The 20,762-nt window shown below is 58.4% G+C and overlaps 4 protein-coding genes across 4 annotated transcripts; 3 read left to right on the top strand and 1 right to left on the bottom strand.

The window, feature by feature from the left end:
• Positions 1 to 360: 360 nt before the first annotated feature.
• On the bottom strand, positions 361 to 5,136 carry COLE_00993 (uncharacterized protein; the record flags this gene model as incomplete). The annotated part of the gene is made up of 2 exons (XM_018425140.2): positions 361 to 3,612; positions 3,649 to 5,136. 2 exons carry the CDS (start codon positions 5,134 to 5,136, stop codon positions 361 to 363), a joined length of 4,740 nt encoding a protein of 1,579 aa, XP_018281868.2.
• A 6,904-nt stretch (positions 5,137 to 12,040) lies between these two features.
• COLE_00992 (uncharacterized protein) lies at positions 12,041 to 13,669 on the top strand (the record flags this gene model as incomplete). The annotated part of the gene is made up of 3 exons (XM_018423396.2): positions 12,041 to 12,298; positions 12,358 to 12,930; positions 13,121 to 13,669. The coding sequence occupies 3 exons, from the start codon at positions 12,041 to 12,043 to the stop codon at positions 13,667 to 13,669; spliced, it is 1,380 nt and encodes a 459-aa protein (XP_018278372.1).
• Positions 13,670 to 15,235: 1,566 nt separating this feature from the next.
• COLE_00991 (uncharacterized protein) lies at positions 15,236 to 17,393 on the top strand (the record flags this gene model as incomplete). Its single annotated transcript, XM_018423395.2, has 5 exons — positions 15,236 to 15,292; positions 15,401 to 15,496; positions 15,738 to 15,814; positions 16,069 to 17,134; positions 17,187 to 17,393. 5 exons carry the CDS (start codon positions 15,236 to 15,238, stop codon positions 17,391 to 17,393), a joined length of 1,503 nt encoding a protein of 500 aa, XP_018278371.1.
• A 720-nt stretch (positions 17,394 to 18,113) lies between these two features.
• On the top strand, positions 18,114 to 19,525 carry COLE_00990 (uncharacterized protein; the record flags this gene model as incomplete). The annotated part of the gene is made up of 4 exons (XM_018425789.2): positions 18,114 to 18,598; positions 18,717 to 19,164; positions 19,198 to 19,378; positions 19,452 to 19,525. The coding sequence occupies 4 exons, from the start codon at positions 18,114 to 18,116 to the stop codon at positions 19,523 to 19,525; spliced, it is 1,188 nt and encodes a 395-aa protein (XP_018278370.1).
• Between the last annotated feature and the right edge of the window lie 1,237 nt (positions 19,526 to 20,762).

Genomic DNA, 20,762 nt, shown 5'->3' with positions numbered 1-20,762 from the left:
CGTTTGGGCCCCCGAACCCACGACCGAATGATCTGCCGGAAAGCCGTTAAGAGTCATTTAATCTACCGACTGATATAACGAGGCGTTGAAAGCCATGTTGAAGGCACCGACGGGCCCACTCTAGCGGCGAGCACCACTGTACTCGGGAGATAAGCGATGACGATGACGCCTTCATCACAACAGACGCGATGTCAGTTCACCCACTCTTCTGCATGATTATGTACATTCCAACTCCGACGCTACCATCACCTGTATATCTCACGATTTTCCAATGCTAAACTTGCGTGACCCACATCGATGCACACGACAGAAATGACGGATGGGGATACCAGCCTAGGCTGCGTAGGGGTTGCCTGCTTGTCAGTGACGGGCTTCGGGCACAATCAGACGCGGAGACTTACAGGCATAAACCACAAGAACGGGAGGGCTCTTGGACATGTCCGCGGTGACGATGACGGGGAGCGAGCTGAACTCCTTGATATCCTGGATGCGGTGACCGGCGTCCGTCTTGCGCAAGCCCTCAAACTCGAGCGGTGCCCGGCTCGTGCTCTTCTGAACCTGCGAGGAAAGGTTGCTGTCGTCGAGCAGAGCCGAGGCATCGGTGGTGCGCGTGGTGGACGCACCCGACGCGCGGCCATCGGTGTGCTGCTTGATCTTGAGCAGGTGCTCGTCATCGGCCGACTGGGTGAGGAACGAGAGCACGTCTTGTGTCTTCCAGTACAGCGAAAGCAGATTGGTGTGCTCGTCAAACACACTGGTCTCAAGCGGGAGCTTGTCGAGGTGCACGCGCTTCTCGAGGGAGAACTCGGGAATCACAACGTCGAAAGCCTGGTCGTACACGCCTGTGACGCGCGCATGGCGCACGACAGGCCCGTACTTGGCCGACAAGTTGCTGACAAGGATGCACAGGTGCAAGTGCGCCGACTGGTCTTCGGCGAGACGCGCGCTTTGACGCTTCATGTTGCACTGCTGGGCACACTTGGCCACCTGGTCGCGGTCCATGAGGAACTTGACGTCGTTGGGGGATGGGCTCGACAGGCAGGCGTCGAGCATGCGGTGGACCAAAACGTCGGCGTAGCGACGGATCGGCGAGGTGAAGTGCGTGTAAAGAGGCGCATTAAGGGCCCAGTGCGAGTACTTGGCAATGTCCAACATGCCGGTGCAGAAGTAGCGCGCGGGCTGCATGGTCTTCTTCTCAAGAAGGCTGAGACAGAAGACGGCCTCTTTGTCAGTAATCTTGTTGAACGACTTCTGCAAGGTGCCAGCGTTGGTTGGGTCGAGGTCGAAACCAAGACCCTTGGCGCGCTCGACAAACGCAGCGAGGCGTCTGTCGTTGGGAGCCTCCTGGCGGCGCAGCAGTGCCTGCTCGGAGAGACCGTTGGCGATAACTGCCGCGATGGAGGTGTTGGTGAGAACCGTAAACTCCTCGAGGAGCATGTTGGCGTCGTTCTTCTCCTGGACGGAGACATCAACAGGCTCGCCACTCTCGTCCAATGCAAACGTCAAGCGCGCTCTGGCAGAAAGCATCGCGCCGTTCTCGATGCGCTTGTTTCGCAGCTTGCCCGCGATGTCGTGGAGCAGACGGATGCTCTCGGCTACCTTGTCGGCAGAGTGCTTGCCAGTAACCTTGCTCGAGTCGAGCTTGCCGCCAGCAATGACCCCCGCAGCATCGGCGTAGGAAAGTCGGGCCGACGACTTGATAATCGAGCGACGGTAAGACTTCTCAACAGCGTTGCCGTCCTTGTCGATCACAAAGAAGGCCGAGAAAGCAAGCCTCTCAGAGTCAGGGATAAGCGAGCAAAGCTGCTCCGACAGGAGGGGCGGAAGCATGGGCACGGCGCGCTGCACAAGGTATACTGACGCAGCGCGCTTGCGAGCGTCGCGGTCAAGTGCCGTGTTCGCCTTCAGGAAGTACGAGACGTCCGCAATGTGGACACCGACGGTGTGCGTGCTATCGTCATTCGCCGTGATAGAGAGGGCGTCGTCCAGGTCGCGTGAGTTGGTTGGGTCGATAGTGAAAACGCAGTCCTCGCGGAGGTCCACACGCGTCTCGAATTCACGCTCCGGGATGGTCCAGGGCAAAGGAGGAAGGCACTTGAGCGCAACGTCACTGAACTCCTCAGTAGGGAAGTTGCAGTCCTTGAGGATAGCCGACGTCTCGACCTCGGAATCGCCGATGGGGCCGAGTTCCTCGACAAGAGTGCCAAAGGGGTGGAGCGAGGTGATCGGCCAGCGCTTGATCGTGGCAACGAAAAGCTTGTTGGCATGCGCCTCGGGGTTCTCGATGAAATCGGGCGGTGCCTGCTCGGTGGGAATGGCAATGAGCGGCACACGCTTGTCAGTCGGCTTGAACCAAACAATCTTCGGGCGAGGTTCCGGCTCCTTCTTCTCGTCTCTAGGCTTATCGCCTTCGCGCTCGCGGCGCTCGGCCTCTTGCTTCTCCTTGGTCGCGGCCGAAGAGGGGCGAAGAACGCCAAGCTGGCCGGAGAAGAGCTGGCCAGGCATGCGCTCCACAACGGCAACAACGTGACCAGCATATGTGGGCTTGGTTTCGTCATTCACCTCCTCGTCCTCGAACAGGGTGAGGCTTTGGCCCTCGACCTCTATGTCGTCCTTCTTCTTCTCAAGCTTCTTGGCCGTCGAGGGCTTGACGTCGTAGTTCTCCTCCTTCTTGCGCTTCTTCTCCTCCTTGTCCTTCTTTGTACCCCAGACCTCGTCCACGTCGAGGAGCTCAACAGCCACAATGTCTCCCTCCAAAGCACGGTTGCGATCCTTGGAGCCACAGATGTAGATGTCGGCATCAAGAACATCGGTCGCAACGTACGCATCCGAGCGGTTCTTCTTGTTGACACGAAGAATACCAACCACAAGCTTTCCAGCGCTCAGAAGTGGCGGAAGGGACGCCTGAGGAAGGTAGGGGGCGAACAGAGATTTGCGCTGCGGGCCCTGTTGGTTCTGCTGCAGCTGCATCTGGAAAGCCTGCTGTTGCTGCCAGAGCGAGGACTGACCCGCGGGGTTCTGAAGGGTTGTGGCAGCAAGGAGATTCGGAAGCATGTTAGGGAAGCTGAACGAGGCCATCTTCGCGTGGCCCGAGCCAGCAGCAGCACGGAACTGCGCAAGCGAGGCAAGCTGAGCCTGAGCAGAGGCGAGGTCAGCCGTAGCGTTGTGACCACCACCACCGCCATTCACGCGCCAGTTGCCAGACTCAAAGCCGCCGCGGCTGCCCGAGCGATGGTGCTGGAATCCACCAGGAGGAATGGAGATGGAGCCGCCGTCCTCGACGTAGTCGCCAAAGCCCATCCCCGTCCCGGCGCCCTTGGCCAGGACGTTCATGCTATGGCGACGGTTGTGGGGAAGCGAAGATGCCGAAGGGAGAGCGCTCTGGACCTCCTGAAGCGACCGGCCCAGTTTGTCGCCTTCCTCGCCCGGCGAAAGCATAAACTGCAGTTCCGCAGTGGGCGATGTTGACGACATCTGTGACTGGGTTCGGCGGTGACGCGCGGTGGCCTGACCCTTGAGCGCCTCAAGGTTCGGCTTGGAGATGGAGCCGCCACGGGTCATAAGCTCCTTCTGCTTTGCCTGTAGAGCCTCGATCTGGCGTTGAATCTCGAGCTGGCCATTAGTTACAAATGATCCGAGCCAACTCACCTGCTCAGGATCCTGCTGTGCCATGTCACTGCCGCTGCGCTTGTGAGCACGAGCGGCGAGACCAGCCAGCCCGGTTGCCGCAGCTCCTCCCACACCGGCGCTTCGGTCAACGACGACAGGAGGCTTGTCCGACTGGCTCTCCCGCCTCTTGCCAAATGTGAAGTTGGGGTTGAGCTGGGGGCGGCCGGTTGGGCCAACGGGGGAATGCTCGGGCGAGTCCTCCTCAAACACAGGCGCTGTCTCAGGTATGGGTTGCTGCTGAGCAAGAAGCATCTGCTGCTGCTGCAACTCAAACAGGCGCTGTGCCTCAGCCATTTGCGCCTGTTGCTGCTGCTGCTGTTGTTGGAGCGCTGCTCGCTGGGCAGCAAGTGCCTGGAACCGAGGAGCGATGAAACCCGTGTCTCGCTGCTGCTGCTGGCTGGCCATCTGCTGTTGTACCAGCTGCGCTTGCAAAAGCTGCAGTTGTAGCTGTTGAGCGGCAAGGAGCTGCTGCTGTTGTTGGAAGACTTCAGCGTGCTGACTGAACTGAGAAAAGTCGACGCTCTGGCCTGGTTGGACGTCGGCAAGGGGGAAGTGAGGCAGGCCGCCGCCTGGGAAGCCCGCAGGCCCAGCAAAGCTCTGACTGAAGCCGTACGAAACGGACTGCGATTGTCCGCGGCGATTCGTGTTGCCACCTGCTGATCTCGCCTGCGGAGGAGGGGGCTGCGATGTCGGCGCAGTCGGTGACTGACCCGTGCGGAGGGATCCGGGCGTAAAGCTCGGGGCGTCTGCCTTGAGCTTGGTCGATGTCGTTGCAGTGGGCGACGTTGCGCCGGGGATGGCGACGGGGGCTGCAGAGCCTGACGCAGGTGACTGAGGCGACTCGGACATCTTGCCGCTGACCTGGCGGGAGCCCGGGTTCGAGTTGGACGGAGAGATGGCCTTGAGGTCCGAGATCATGCGTTGCAGGCTGCTGAGAGCGTCTTGACCGTGGGTTTCGTGATGCTTCTTCGTGGCGGCTGTGACTGCAGCCTCCATAGCGTCGATGGGGGGACTAGTTGCTGCGTGCAGGGAGCGGACCTTTGGTTGGTCGCTCGGGGTCGCAGCGCGCTCCGGCTTATCGGCAGGCGACTTGTCCGCGGCGGCGCTAGTGGGACGCTGGGGTCCTTGCTTGGTCGACGAACGACGGGAGAGAGAGCGCGATCCAGCGTCGACTGCGCCACCCTTTGTGCGGGTGCGCTTGTGCTCGCCGCCGGTCTTTGCGCCTCCGCCCAACGATGTGCCGCCGCTAATGGTGGTGGTGTTGCCGCCCTTTCTAGGGGCGGTTGAGCCGTTGCCTTGCGATGAGTGAGAGTTGGAGCGGGATACCGAAGCGGATGAGCCGGGGGAGCGATGGCCGCGTCGTGAAGAGGTGTTACTGCGATTAGAGGCAGACGAGTTGCTGCGAGGAGGCTTGGGAGGGGGTGGAGCGAGCTTGTCGGCTTCAGTGGCGGCGGGAGCGTCAGACATGATGGATTCGAAATGCGCGCAGCGTGGAGAGAGCTTTGAGACTGGAGTTGGGACTGTCAGCAAAGCACGCTCGGACCTGGTAATAGGCATGGGCGTCGAGGGAAGGAGGCCTAGGCAGAGGATCGTGCGCGCGCCAGCGAAGGGATAATGACGAGCAGCAAGGGTGGGGCCAGCGTATGTGATTGGAGGAATGTGCAGCTCGAGAGGTCCACAGGCCACAGGGAGCACTCTGGACACGCACATGCATCTAGCGATGCAACACGGACACGAGCTCACCCCACTTGGGATCTCGTGAGCAGGCGCCAGACTTGGGAGTGGGAGGGTTTTGAAGGGAACGAGAACGCGTCGCCGTTGCAAGCTCCAAGCTCGTAGGCTTAGACTCACAGTTGCAATGTCGCACAGCCCCTCGGGGGGGGGATTGTGTGATGGAAGGCTTGTTGAATGCGATGACGAGTGCTGAATGGGTGAGGGAGAGGGAGAGGGGGAAAGGAGAGTAAAGGTAGCGAGTGTAGATAGCGAGCGAAGATGGAGTATGCAGATGAGAGAGGATGAGAGAGGATGAGAGATGATGAACGTCGATGGAGCTGGAGGCCTGGAGGCCGGAGGATGACTGCGGGGCCGGAGGGGTGGGTGAACAAGCGGGAGAGGCGTGGGATTGTGGGATGGGACGGCCGCCTGGATTGCCTGAGTGGGTGGGTGGCTTGGGTGGCCTGGGTGGCCTGGGTGCAACAGGCAGCACTGAGTGAGTGGCTCAGATAGGCAATCAAAGCATCACCTTTCGTCTCTTCCATTTCCTCAACTCGTTGGCCGTTGACCTTTGCTCTCCTTCTCTGCCTTCTCAGCAGCTCTCTGTTGATCCGTGTCAAAACAGTGGCGCACTCGGGGGCGTCAGAGGCGCTCCCATAACAATCCACCTCGACGGCTCGCTCATGATCGCTCACGCGATCGTACACTCGAACATAGCGGTAGAACACCCCCGTTACTCCCTTGTCCCTCTCATCGTGGCATCACTTGTCAAGTGCTCACTACACTCTTGGTATTTAGCTTGTCTCAGCGTTGAAGCGGTGACGCCGATAGCAGCGTGCCATCCTTTCTCCTGACCTCAATAGCACATCGAAGCACATCGAGGCATAATTCGAGTCGTATGACGCGCGGGTTGCCGTCATTCAAAGCGATCAACGCAATCCTAAATGCGCACCCATGTGATACACATCCAATCGTCCTGCGTGCTACATACAGGCATCCTCAATCTCAACACCACAAGCCTGATGTGTCGCGCGCGTGTTCCTCGATTGCATCTCGGTTTGAAGCTACCATTGCTGTGCAAGTGAGGAGATGACCCCTCGCTTGTCTCGGCGGGAGACGGACAGGAAGCGAGCTGTAGCAGGAGATGCCACCGATCCGACCTTGCCACCACCGAGGTAATGCCTAGGGTCCCAGCACTCCGTGGCTCATGTGGCTCAGGCCCTAATCGCATGATCGCAGGATCGCAGGTCCATGCGACTTGCATCCGGCGCTCCTCGCATCTCCTTATCTCGATCAATCGATCAGGCTGCATGCTGGCACATTCTGGTCCATCAACAAACGGTGCAACGGTGGCCTCGCACGCAACACGATCAGGCGCCATGCACATGACAGCCTGTTCGCAAACTATCACATATGTGAAATGTGAAACTTGATCTCACCGTACGAGAGCGCGCTTACATAGTTCAGGAACTCTTGTGTGGAACTCAGGGTTTTCCCTGATTTTCCCTGATTTTCCACAGAAAGCTGTTCGCAAACATTTGTAGAAGTTGTGTGAAACGCAAAAGTGATGTCATTAGCTTCCGCTTCTTCCACACGTCCTACAAACGACAGAATTGGCGCGAGAGCCGTTTTTCTTGTGTGAATGTCAGGGTCCGCGCGGTGATATGCAAGGGTAGTCTTTGACACATCATTTCTAACTTGTGAAGATCCCGTCTTGCCACTCGCTGATCAACTTGTGTACTCGATATCCCTCCTCGCCTTCCCTTCATCCTTCTATCGTACGCTTGACCATGTCGCTCGACGACTTCTCTCTGATTCTCTCTCAAGACGAGACTGTCTCGCCAGCTCAGCCCATGAGCTCTCAACACGACGCCTGGGCGCTTGTGGCGACCAATACCTCGTCCACACCGTTTACTTACCGGCGTCGCTCAACTTCAATCGCCGTCTCTCGAACTGACCGCGGAGACACTGCGCTATCCTGGTCTGCGTCTCCGGAGCCGCGCCTACGTGAGGTTAACTCCACTCTCCCTCCCGTATCACCGTCTTTGCAACTATTTTCCGGAGAGCTCGTCCAGGCCTCGCCCGCCCTCCCAAAGCGCCGACGCGATGCCGATTCAAGTGGCACAGACGCGAAAGGCAACGTGAGGTGGACACCAGAAGAGATAAGTGTCATGCTTGATATTTACGAAGAATTCTTCGTGTATGTTGCTAGCGTTGACCGCGCTGACCAAAGACAAGGTGCAACAGGCGACAATGGTGGCAAAGCGGCGCAATGGCGGCACATCGCCAAGAAATGCAGCGAGTTGTATCCTGACAGACCCGCGCGCAACGCTCAAAGCTGTATCAACAAGTTTGGCTCCACAAAACGCACCTACTTCGAGGTCAAGGAACTTCTTGACTGTTCAGGCTCCGGGTGGGACGAAGAGAAGTGTCTCGTCGCCGGTGACGACAATTTCTGGAACAACGTATGGCCGTGACCTCCCAATGCAGCCTAACGTTCAGGTTAAACCCAGCCTGCGAGCCTATAGACGTACTCCTTTCTTGCCGTACAGGCAGATGGAGCGCATCTGTGCTGACAATCGGGCAACAGGCAAGGGTGTCGTTAGACCTGGGGAGTGGCGTCACGTCCCGGAATCGGAGGCGTCATTCGAGACTTCGCTGATGGTACGTTGATCCTCCCACCTGTTGGCTCATCTCTCAGGAACCCTCTGCCGACGACTCCGGCGAGCAGAGTTCGGCAGCTCGCGCTCGGAAGAGGGTGTCTTCTCCTCGGCGGAAGGCATACGCGTCTGGCAAGATCACACACACGCAGAACCTCAGCGAGATCAATCAATCAATCCTGAGGCTGAGTGAGGCTCTCACCCCGAACATCAAACACTTGGAGCCCGACATGATCAACTGGATAATGTCGCAGGTCGACATCCCCTACTCTACGCGCGCCCAATTCTGCGTGGCGATCATGGATCACCCGGGTCAGTTGAAAGTGCTCGGTTTCCTAGCCGACGAGGCGAAACGAGTCGATATGTTCCATCACCTCCTTAACGAGCACCTCCGATCGACCAACCAGACCGAGCTTTTGTTCGACTGATCCTCCTCTTGCGTGTGTAAGTACACGAGGTGTGTGTCGAGCCGACAACGCAGAATTATCCCCCGAAATACTAGGAATTCCTGGCTGACTCTGCTTGCTGATGCAACGGTGTACGCAGTTCTTCCAACAGCAACTGAATGGGCGGCCTGCTGAGCCTGCTGTGCAGACCTGTCCGTCACCTGACTGCCTTGAGGGCGTCAATATCAAATGTGCTATTCGGTGTTATTGCGCCCTCCCTCGCTTGGGCTCACGCCGATGAGCGTCACTCATTGTTGCAGGCGCGGTTGCGAGGGCAACAGCGCCTGCTCTTGGATACTGACTCGATCCACTGACATGTCCGTCATCCTCATACCTCATTACAGATCGGTAGGCGTCATCACTTGGTGACGGGCGCGTTGCCCCTCGGCCAGCCGATCCCTCTAGGCCGAGGAGCTCGATCTGTCCGACAGCGCATATATATCATGTCTCAAGGCTCTGACACGTCCCCAACTTTCCCATCTCCCCCATCCCCTCATCACCATGGCCCAGCCCACCCCCAACTCCCAGCCACCCCCACCTCCCCGCCGCGATCCTCCTGCGCGCGACAACGACGGCGACGACGACGGCGAGCATGAGACTGAGGGCTTGCTGTTTCGCTGTGAGTGCCACTCTATGATACGACAACTTACTGACATCATAGTCCCCTTTCGCAATGTCGTTGAGCCGTGGCCCGAAGTCCGATACGCCCACGCGAACGTCAACGACGAGTTCGTCAATGAGTCTCGCAAGAACTCGATCATCATGAACAAAGCGGCTCCTTCGCACTGGCGACGCTACATCGCCCCCCCCCTCCCCCCTCTCCCCCTTCACCTCCAAGATCTCGGTCAGTATACTGATCTGATCGAGGAGGAGTGGAGCCTCGAGTATCTTGATTTCCTCCAACAAGATACCGCATACAAGGTGAGCCCGAACTGTGATAAGACTGACATGCAGAACTGCGAGCAGGCGTGGCGCGTGCGGAACGACAACCCAGTACCCCGCACCCACCCCTGCGAGAGCTGCGGCGAACGCCTGACACGCCGTCAAGCATTCCGCGTCGGCTGCCACGGTGTTCCCGGTACGTCGTGTGCCGAATGCGTCGCCCTCAAGACGGGTAGCAAGTGCAGTCTCCGTCGGGAGACTCTCACCAAACAGGCTGTGAGTACCTGATGACACCCAAGCTGACTTTGTACAGTGTCGTGAGATTGGGGGGGCAGACATGAAGGCGAAGGTGATCGACATTCTGTCGACATACGTCGACAGGGAGATCCGGGTCGCCGAGACGCTCCTCGAGCGATATCGTCCGAATGACCCCATGTACATGGTGTACTTCGAGAAGTACACCGCCAAGAAGTACGAGATGGAGGAGCTCATCAAGAAGGTCCGCGACGCCGAGCTGCCCGAGAACCCGGGCTTCAACAAGCAGCTTGGCAAGCGTCGCTGGCTCCGCTGATGGCGCTCCTTCTCCCTCCTTGTACCATACTGTACAGTATAATGCACATGTTCACATACCTAGTTCTATCTAGTCCGAGGTGCACGCCAGTTGTCCCACATGGATTGTGCAATCGCATCACGTCGTGCCACGGCCTCTTTGAACTGCCTCTTGGTCACCACGTCCCTCATCCCAAGGATACCGATACCCCGCGTGCGGCCGAACGCGTTTGAAGGCTCCAGCGGCTCGTCGTCGTCATCATTGTCATCATCGTCCCAGCCTGGATCACCCTCGGCAGGATCTTCAAGAGGCCTCATGGCCGCGGCCTCGTCTACATGTTTGGACCGCAGCATGTTGTGGAGGACACAGACAGAGAGAATCATGAACAGCTGAGTGCGTACGGGGTACTTCGTTCCGTGTGCAACAATTCGAAAGCGATTCTTCAGAACGCCGAAGATGCGTTCGATGACATTGCGGGCTGAAGCATGTCGAAGGTTGTAGAGCTCCTTTGGATTCAAGGGACTGGGGTGAGCCAACGTCGTTGACTTCTTTACTGACGCCTGCCTACCGCGCGCATACTCCTTTAGATGATAGCGCACTTGGCGATAGGGGGTGAGAAGATGGGGGCTCATGCCGAAACCTGCATCAGCGAGGAGAGACCTTCCCTCAGGTATGCGCAAGTCGGTGTTGAGGGCCTCCGCGAAGAGTGTTGAGTCGGCGGCAGATCCCTCAAAGCCGACGAGGAGGTAGATAAAGCGAAGGTCCATAGAGCATACGGCTAGGACATTGAAGCTCAGGTTGCCCTTGCGATCGCGGTATCGTTGGCGGTCCTCGTTCGGAACGTGGGCCGGGATATGGGTACCATCGATAGCGCCGATAACGTCTTTGAAGTAAGGGTGGAACTGATTGCTGTTCGCGAGCTGGCTGGGAACGGGAGTGTTGGCCTTTGGCATGGATATCCACCTCTCGTAGAAGCTCCGCTCGGTAAGTGCGTCGATAACCTGGTATACATGACTGTATGAGCGTTGAATAACGGCAAGAAACCTACTGGCTGATGGTTGAGATGGATTTTTGGAATGTCTCGGCCGCATGACGAAGACCTACGTTGGCGCGGCATATGTAGAGGAAGTGTGCGAGTTTTTCTCCACTCTGAATACCTCGCGTGGACCGGAGGGTAGAGCGGCTCTCAAGCTCGTGTAGAATGAAGCGGAAGGCGCTGGGCTCGACACCCAAGTGGGCGTGCATTGCGCCGGGATGGTCATGACGGAGCCACCACTGAAGTTGTTCGCGAGACCTATCAGGAAATATGATGAGAGGAACTGCTGTGAGCTGTGGAGTATTTCTCAAGGCAGCTTGGATTGCGGTCATGACGAGCACAACGGCAGCAAACTCTTCCGCTGAGTGGTGGGAGTCCGACATGATATGTAAAGCTGAGAAAGGCTGGATCAGATTAAAACCAGCAAGATCAGTATCGCGAGATCGACGACATCAGCAACATGGACGCGCCGCAGATCAGGCACGATTAGGCCCCGTGGAGCGTGGCAATACGTAACAACGCATTTCGCTCGTGGCGTGCATAGCTTTCACACAAAACCCTGATTTCCCTGAAAATACGAATTATTCCTCAATCACTAAGGGTCTGTGAATATTTCATTTTCACAAAAATATATGTGAAAGTTTGCGAACAGGCCATGAGGCGTGAGGACACCACACGTGAAGATTCTGGTCCATCTGTATCCGTATGGCAGCAGCCAACGTGGAGGGAGCTGCTGAAGCGGGTGAGGCGCCTGCGCGGCTAAAGATGGCGGACTTGAGCAGTAGCTGCAGATGGCTGTAAATGGCTATGGTATATGGTAAGATGGTACTGTCAACATGATTGCGCCAGCCAGCAGCCAGCAGCCAGCCGATCAGCCTATCCTTGTCGCCACTCAAGGCGACATCATGATACCACGAGACCATCGATATCTCGGGATTATTTGCGGAAAAAGAGTGGGCCAAAATAAATGCCACGAGGTTGGGGCGTTACCCTGCATACTCGCACCCATCGGTGCTGGCTGAGTAAAAACTCGTAGGCCCGACCGGGTTGCTGGAACTTTCAGTCCATTGTCAAAAGTGTGTGCATGCCTCTCTCCCGCATCGCACGCTCTGCTACACGCTCAACTCGTTCGCTCTCCTCTTTAGTAAAGGTCCACGCTCCTCCTCGCGCGCTCCTTCTCATCCCCTCCAACACCTACAGCTCTTCCCTCGTTGGCCAGAGCTCGTTCCACGTACGCCCCTTCCACTCCACCTCCCCCAGCCTCAAGAAGAAGATGCCACCCAAGAAGAAGGCCGTTGAGGAGAAGAAGGTCATTCTCGGCCGTCCCGGCAACAACCTCAAGGTATGTTTTTGGGTCCTCACGTCTTCAGTGGCCTCCGCTCAAATGCTGACGTGTTTCAGATCGGTATTGTCGGTGTACCCAACGTCGGCAAGTCGTCGTTCTTCAACACCCTCTCGAAGACCGACCTCGGCAAGGCTGCCAACTTCCCCTACGCTACCATCGACCCCGAGGAGGCTCGTATTCCCGTCCCCGATGACCGCTTCACTTGGCTTTGCGAGGTCTACAAGCCCAAGTCGGAGGTCCCCGCGTTCCTGACCTGCATTGACATTGCCGGTCTGACCGCCGGTGCGTCGACCGGTGCCGGTCTCGGCAACGCCTTCCTGTCGCACGTTCGTGCTGTCGACGGCATCTTCCAGATGGTCCGTGTGTTCGACGACGCCGAGGTCATTCACGTCGAGGGTGATGTCGACCCTGTCCGTGACATGGAGATCATCTCGACTGAGCTCCGTCTCAAGGACACCGAGTGGCTCGAGAAGGAGGTTGAGCGCCTGAGGAAGGTTGTTCGCTCGTGTGGCAGCGTCTCACTCGCCGACAAGGCGAAGAAGGAGGAGCTTGCGACCGTCGAGCGTGTGCTCAAGCACGTCGCCGAGGACAACCGTGACGTCCGCAAGGGTACCTGGACCAACAAGGAGGTGAGTTTCACTTTTTGCCCCACCTACCTTTTATCTACCGGATGAGAACGAGCGATACGCTCTACAAACCCAGCTCGTCGATGTGGGAGTAACGCCCCGTTATACACATGAGAAATTTCCTTTTACTGATTCCCCTTCCTTCCCATCACCACTTCCTCAACACAAAGAGTGCTAGTGCTGACATCCCTAGGTCGAGATCATCAACGGTCTTCACCTCCTCACGGCCAAGCCCATCACCTACCTTCTCAACCTTTCGGAGCGCGACTTTGTCCGGAAAAAGAACAAGTGGCTCGCCAAGATCAAGGCTTGGATTGACGAGAACAACCCAGGAGACCAGCTTATTCCCTTCTCGGTTGCCCTCGAGGAGCGCCTCGTGTCACTGTCCGAGGAGGAGGCCGCAGAGGAGGGCGAGAAGCTCGGCCTTGGCAAGAAGAACCCCTCGGTTCTCGGCAAGATCACCACCTCTGGCTACCAGTCGCTCCACCTCATCCGCTACTTCACTGCCGGCCCCGACGAGGTCCGTGCGTGGACCGTCCGCAAGGGCATCAAGGCGCCCCAGGCTGCCGGTGTCATCCACTCGGACTTTGAGAACAAGTTTGTGTGTGGTGAGATCATGTCGTTCGAGGACCTCAAGGAGCACGGCTCTGAGGCTGCCGTCAAGGCTGCCGGCAAGCTGCGCCAGCAAGGCAAGCCCTACGAGATTGTCGACGGTGACATCTGCCACTGGAAGTGCGGATAGACGTGCTTAGATCAAAAGTGTACGCTCGCGCGTTGGCCAGGTTGTGATTGATTGTCATAGCTAGGGCAGCGGAGGGAGTCGAGTTATAGTGTCCGTGTGCCAGCGCGTGCCGTGGACTAGCATCAGCAAACATGCATCTTGTACATTTGTAACGTAAACTACCGAGAGCTCCGGAATGATTGGGAAGCATCACAGGATACCGAGTTCGGCGAAGCTCTGGTGTTCAGAGGCTCGCGAAGGTTTGATAGTGGGGAAGAACTGATGTGGGGTCAGGGGTTGTGAGCGGAAAGCGGTGTCCGCTTGGACCCCTCTAATGACACGCCTGACACGACGGCGATCGGCGATCTCGCCGGCGACGCCGCCGCATTCCCGCTTGACTGACACAATTGCAGCCACCCTGCACCCTGCACCTTGCACCCAGACAGGTCTCACATCGTTCCGCGCCCGGCTGGTGTTGCACTGCGTTTTGCATGCAGCAAGCTTTGCGTGAATCACCTCGCGCGTTGCGGCGTTGACTGCCTGTTGAGGCTAGAGGCATGCGGCAGTGGGCGGCTCGATTGTGCCTGGACGCGCTTGCTCTGGCACCGGTGTGCTCCGACCTTTGACCTGGGGTTGCTTTGCGTATGTGCGGATCAACAATCTCTGCATGGGGTGCCTTCTCGAAGACGCCAGCCCGCCAGCCGACCGGGTGATGATTTTTCTTTTTTTCTTGGTCCCCATCGAAAGCTCTGGCCAGAAGCACCGAAGATACCGAACACGCACCGTTCCGTGCCGCGTGCCGTGAGCCGTGCGTGCCGCGACGCCATGCCTCGATGCCTCGATGCCTCGATGCCAGCAATAGCAAAACGTGCAGCGCGTGCAGAGTGGGCGATCCGAGCGGCGAGGAGGTGCTGCCACGCGCGATGCCGATCATGGTATCATGGTGATACCTTTACTCTGCCCCTTGCGCTTGGCCCATGGCCCTTGAGGCCTAGAGGCTACTGTAGAGGGCGGCTTCCAGCTGAGTGGTGCATAGCTTAAGATCATGTCGTTCCCACACTAGTGCGCGCTCCGGCTCCATGCTCCACCTCACCACCTCGAAATAATTTCACGAGAATGTCAGTGCTGTGACGAGGCATGCGGCATGGGCGGGCGGTGTCGGCACGCACGGCAGCGACACATGAAAATGTTGGCCCGGCCCGTCCCTCCGGCCTCCCCGGTAAAACTGGATGGGTGGTGCTGCCTCGCGGCCTCGCGGCCTCGCGGCCTCGCGCGCGCTACACGCGCCGCAATCCGCCCCTGATCCCCCCACCCCTAGGATGACATGGGGTGCGTGGGGTGAGAGCCTGAAAGCGCAAAGGGAATCCCCCATGCTCCCCCAATTATGATGACACCTCGGTCGCGCCTCCCAGCCTCACTCCTCTGCCGCACTCTGTGCCTCCAGCGTCCGTCGCCAGCCCCGCTCGCATCCTCCTCCATTGGGGCACATCATCCATCTCTCTTCTCTTCTTAATCATCATCATCCTCCTGCTCCTCCTCTCTCCTCCTTTTCTTTCCTCTCCCTCCCCATCAAAAACACTCTTTACAATGGCAACCCTCACCGCTCAGCAGTCGTCTCAGCGCCAGCGCGGCCACTCGTCCATCGTATGTCCCTTCCGCAACGCTGACACGTCATAGGACGTGCTCACCATTCCCGCTCACCTCCTTCCCGCCGTCCACCTTCCCCAAGAGTCCACTTGCTAACATGACCAGGACTTCAAGTCGGCGACGACTGGTGTCGCCGCCAAGGCCATGCGCAACGAGCTCAACCGCATGGTCCAGGGCGTCACTGACCCGGCCAAGAAGAAGGTGCGTATTTCTCACAACACGTGCTACCATCGCGGTGCGAGACGGCACTGCGGCGACTGCAACTGTTGGCACTCTTGGGTTGGGGCGGTTACGCGCCGGGCGCTCTCTTGCACTCTGCATGTGACTACCGCTCTGTGTGTTGAGCGTCTACACCCCGACATGCATCCCCGAGTCGCCGTGTCACGTCTGCGATCCGCTAGAACCCGGCGGAAATCTCGGAAACACGCCGCTGACGTTACAGATGTTCAACGCCGAGATGGAGTCGTTCTTCCTCCTGTTCAACCGCTACCTCACTGAAAAGGCCAAGGGCGAGAAGATGTGAGTGCATCGTGTGAGAAGGGTGGAGAGGTTGCAGCAAGTGCGACCACCCCAGATGTGCCAACGCGAACGTGTGTGGCTGCGGGGCTGTTTCGCGCCGCGTGTTGCGATCCGCGCCAAACATGCGCGTTGCGCATCCTGTGGTGGCAGGTACTTGGCGGGCGCTCTCCGGGCGCTCGCTCTCACTTTCGCCAATGCTTGTCTTGCACTCTGCCCTCGTTGCTGCACTGTACCCCCATATGCTGACTAGTCAGTGACTGGGAGAAGATCCAGCCTCCCAAGCCCGAGCAGGTCCGCCCCTACAAGGTTCTTGACAAGGTCGACCCCTCCATCCTCAACAAGCTTGCCGTCCTGAAGCTTAACGGTGGTCTCGGCACCACCATGGGCTGTGTCGGCCCCAAGTCGGTCATCGAGGTCCGTGAGGGCATGACCTTCCTCGACCTTTCGGTCCGCCAGATCGAGCACCTGAACGAGAAGTACAATGTCAACGTTCCCTTCATCCTCATGAACTCGTTCAACACGGACGACGACACTGCTCGCATCATCCAGAAGTACCAGAACCACAACATCAACATCCTCACCTTTAACCAGTCGCGCTACCCCCGTGTCAACAAGGAGTCGCTCCTTCCTTGCCCCGCCGACGCGACCTCGGACAAGGCCAACTGGTACCCTCCTGGACACGGCGACATTTACGATGCCATCAACAACTCGGGTCTCCTCGACCAGCTCATTGCCGCTGGCAAGGAGTACATCTTCATCTCCAACGTTGACAACCTCGGCGCTGTCGTCGACCTCAACATCTTCCAGACCATGATCGACGCCCAGGCCGAGTACGTCATGGAGGTCACCGACAAGACCAAGGCGGACATTAAGGGTGGTACTATCATCGACTACGAGGGCAAGCCCCGTCTTCTCGAGGTTGCTCAGGTCCCCAAGGACCACCTCGACGAGTTCTGCTCGACGCGCAAGTTCAAGATCTTCAACACCAACAACATTTGGTGCTCCCTGAAGGCGATCAAGCGCGTTGTCGACAACGACGAGCTTAACCTGGAGATCATTGTGAACAACAAGGTCACCGACAAGGGCGAGGCCGTCATCCAGCTCGAGACCGCCATTGGTGCCGCCATCAAGCACTTTGACTCGTCCATCGGCATCAACGTCCCTCGTTCCCGCTTCCTTCCCGTCAAGTCGTGCTCCGACCTCCTCCTCATCAAGTCGGGGCTGTACAACCTTCAGCACGGTGTCCTGACCATGGACAAGTCGCGCGAATTCGGCGGAACTCCCGTCGTCAAGCTCGGCGACCAGTTTAAGAAGGTGGCGGTGAGTGGCAGAGTGGCGTGTACAAGACCATGAGCCGTTTGCTGACATACAGAACTTTGAGAAGCGGTTCAAGTCGATCCCAAACATCACCGAACTCGACCACCTTACTGTCTCTGGAGATGTGTGGTTCGGCAAGCGCGTCCGCCTCGCCGGCACGTGTATCATTGTTGCGACCGAGGGCAACAAGATCATGATTCCCGACGGCACCGACCTCGAGAACAAGCTCATCACGGGCAACCTTTCCATCATCGACCACTAAAGCGCGCCATAATAGGAGGCGCGTTTGCATAGGTAACCATAAGTAGTCACGAACGCTGTTGAGGCGTCGCATTCCAGGGCATAATGCGCGGAGTTGTCATGCTTGCATGCATAGGCTTGGCGTACACGCAGGGGTCGATAAGATGTGCTTTGAGGAGCCTTGCCTTTCCATGAGCTTCTGTCGACGGAGTGATGAAGGCTTCGGCAAGTTGTGTATGGTCAGCGCGGTCAGCGTAATCCGACTAGGGCTCGATTCCAATGCCCACTGAATATTGATCGTACTAATCAAAGTATCAAGTACACCTGTAAATCAACTACACAAAAGGTGCCTGCCTTATTACGCAGTTCCTAACTACCTCTGTGCCTGCGCATAATGCTAGAGCCCACGCGCGCCCAGCGCCCAGGGCCTCGCACGCCGCCGCCGCCTCGCATCCCAACAACTCTCAACTCGTCTCTCTTCTCTCTTCGTCTCATCTCTCTCTAGACCATCGCGCATCGTCCCGGGCTCTTTTCGTTTCCTTCTTCTCGATTCCTATCTCTTCGTTTCGGGCTCTCGTGTTCGCATTGATCAACGCACTTCACTTCTCCAACCCTTACCCAGCAAGCAATTTCCCCCTCGCAACAACAGTCACTCCAACGCTCTCGATCGCACGCGACCAAGAACCTCACCACCCCCTCACACAAGTCCCCTTCTCCCCTTCCCCATCTCACTCCCATCCTCATGGCCGCGACCTTTGCGCCCTATGGCATGACGCCCGGCCAGCCCGCCGAGGCCCCCAAGAAACCTCACCTCTATATTGGCAACCTGAGTCCTCGCGTGACCGACCAGATGCTAGCCGAGATCTTCCAGGTCGCCGGCGACGTCGTCTCCGCCAAGATCATCCAGGACCGCAATTTCCAGCACGGGGGATACAACTACGGCTTTGTCGAATACGCCGATATGCGAAGTGCCGAGCAGGCGCTGGGCACCCTCAACGGCCGCAAGATTTTTGACGCGGAGATCCGTGTCAACTGGGCATACCAGGGACAGGGCAACCGCGAGGACACGCAGCACCACTTCCATGTGTTTGTGGGAGACTTGAGCCCCGAGGTCAACGACGACGTGCTCGGCAAGGCGTTCCACCAGTTCCCGACACTGTCGGAGGCGCGCGTCATGTGGGACATGAACTCTGGCAAGAGCAGGGGCTATGGCTTCCTCTCATTCCGGTGGGTAGCGAGCGAAGCTTTGAGGGGCACCGCGCGCACCGCGCGCGCACGCGCCGTGGGGCGCTCCACCTGACGAGGAGCGAGCCGGCCCGTGTGCAGGCAAAACGGCTGACATCAGGGACAAGGCCGACGCCGAGAAGGCCATCGCGACAATGAACGGCGAGTGGCTCGGCTCGCGCGCCATCCGCGTCAACTGGGCGAACCAGAAGACGCAGACGGGCGGGAGCCGTACGCTTGTGGGCGGCGCGCCGGCCATGGGCAACGGCTTCGCAGGCCAGCTGCCGTTTGAGCAAGTCCTCGCCCAGACACCAGAGTACAACACGACCGTGTACGTCGGCAACCTGATCCCATACACGACACAGGCCGACCTCATCCCCATCTTCCAGGCGTACGGCTACCTCGTCGAGATCCGAATGCAAGCCGACCGGGGTTTCGCGTTCGTGAAGCTCGACACGCACCACAACGCCGCGATGGCGATCACGAATCTGCAAAACACCCTCGTGCACGGGCGCCCCATCAAGTGCTCGTGGGGAAAGGACCGCCAAACAGACGCGCCGGGGTTCATGGTGCGTTGCAGAGCTCGCACGCGCTGACAGCAGATGTACAACCAGGGCAATTTCCAGTACCCGGGCTGGCCGGGGTACGGGGGCATCCCTGGCCAGCCTGGGTCGCTGCCCGTCGGCGGCACGCCCGAGACGAACGGTGACGGCTGGGACCCCGCCGCCGCGCACGCCGCGCCCCCGTTCTACCCCCAGTCGCAGACTTGGGGCGGATACTACAGTGAGTCGGTCGCATCCCCGAGTGGGGCAGGAGCGTGCGCCGAGAGGCATTACTAGTACCTAGTTGACACCAGGTCAAGAGGCTGTCCCCGTTATCCCGACGCCGCCGCCGCAGCCGACCCCGCCGAACGGGCACCCATCGGCGTAGATCGCACGGCGCTTGATCGACGAGCCACTTCTGCCACGTTAGCACGACGTAGACTCACATGCATGTCACGACTAGCACGAGTCTGGCCTACACTGACGGGCGGGGGACTAGGGTCAGAGGCTCAGAGGAAACCTCACACCGCTGACACGCCGTGTCCCTCAAGGAGGGGGACCAAAGGCCCTAGCTACATGTGCAAGGTGGAGTGAGTGCAAGTAAAGCCACGCCCTCGAGCTCGTGCTCCAGCACGACTTGGCATGCAGCTCCATGTTGCAAACGGCGCAGAGCAGGCGTGCCCGTCCCAGCCATGTACGAGGAGATGCGGGACTGATGGCTTCGATACGCCTTCGCTGACCTTGTCGGACGTGGTTCGCCGCTTGAGACGGGAACAGAGGCTTCACTTGTCAGAACAACTTACTGCCGGGTGACTGGTAGATATCACATGCCTCTCAACACAGCGCGTTTCGAGCGCTTTCAGCTGTTCATGTCGGGCCTTTCCCCTCCGTCCTTCCTCCTCCATCCTCGCCATAATCCGCAGTCTGAATGGTCCTAGAGCCCATGCGTGGATCGGGTTTGTGTCCGCCCGCACACTCAATTCAGAGGCGCAAACTGGCCTAGGAAGCCGGCACTGCCTATGTCGGCTTTGCCACACACCGGGTCCGTATGCTGCGCACAGTAATAAACGCGGCGAGTAAAGTGAATACTTCTCTACAGGTGAACCGATCAACCCAAATTGCTCACTCAACGGGGGCGTCCCCCGAGAGGTGAAGTGAGTCTGGTCGACTCAACCCATTTAGTACACCGTCACAGCCTGCGTGCGGACGACAACTCGTCACATTCCTCGATTCCAACGCCACCCATCACTCGACGAGTCAACGCGTCAGCGCACTTGCTGTGGACAACTATACAAAAATGATTTTCCGGTAGAACCGGGGCATCCGCCACTGTGCGTGCACGCACTGGAGCCAGCACAGCTCGGTTCGCCCACAAGCAAGGGGTCTTTGCCACAGCAGCCGCACGGGCCGCTTCCGGTGCCAATGTAATCGGGGGCGTGGTTGCGACTCGGCGCAGATGAAACTCGAGTAATAATGCTTTGAGTCAAGCCGGGGCGATGCATGAGATGAGATAGATGCCAAATATGTAACGGCCGTGCACGTCGGCTCGCGGCTCGGTGGTGCTCCTCACCTCCATGGGCGCAGCGATCGTCTCGGTGTTGACGCCTCGACTCTTTGTCCACCGT

The sequence above is a fragment of the Cutaneotrichosporon oleaginosum genome (assembly GCF_008065305.1).
Source record: "Cutaneotrichosporon oleaginosum strain ATCC 20508 chromosome Unknown ATCC20508_contig01, whole genome shotgun sequence".
NCBI classification, from domain to species: domain Eukaryota; kingdom Fungi; phylum Basidiomycota; class Tremellomycetes; order Trichosporonales; family Trichosporonaceae; genus Cutaneotrichosporon; species Cutaneotrichosporon oleaginosum.
Note: the sequence above shows the minus strand (reverse complement) of the source record. Positions and strands in the feature narration are given on the sequence as shown.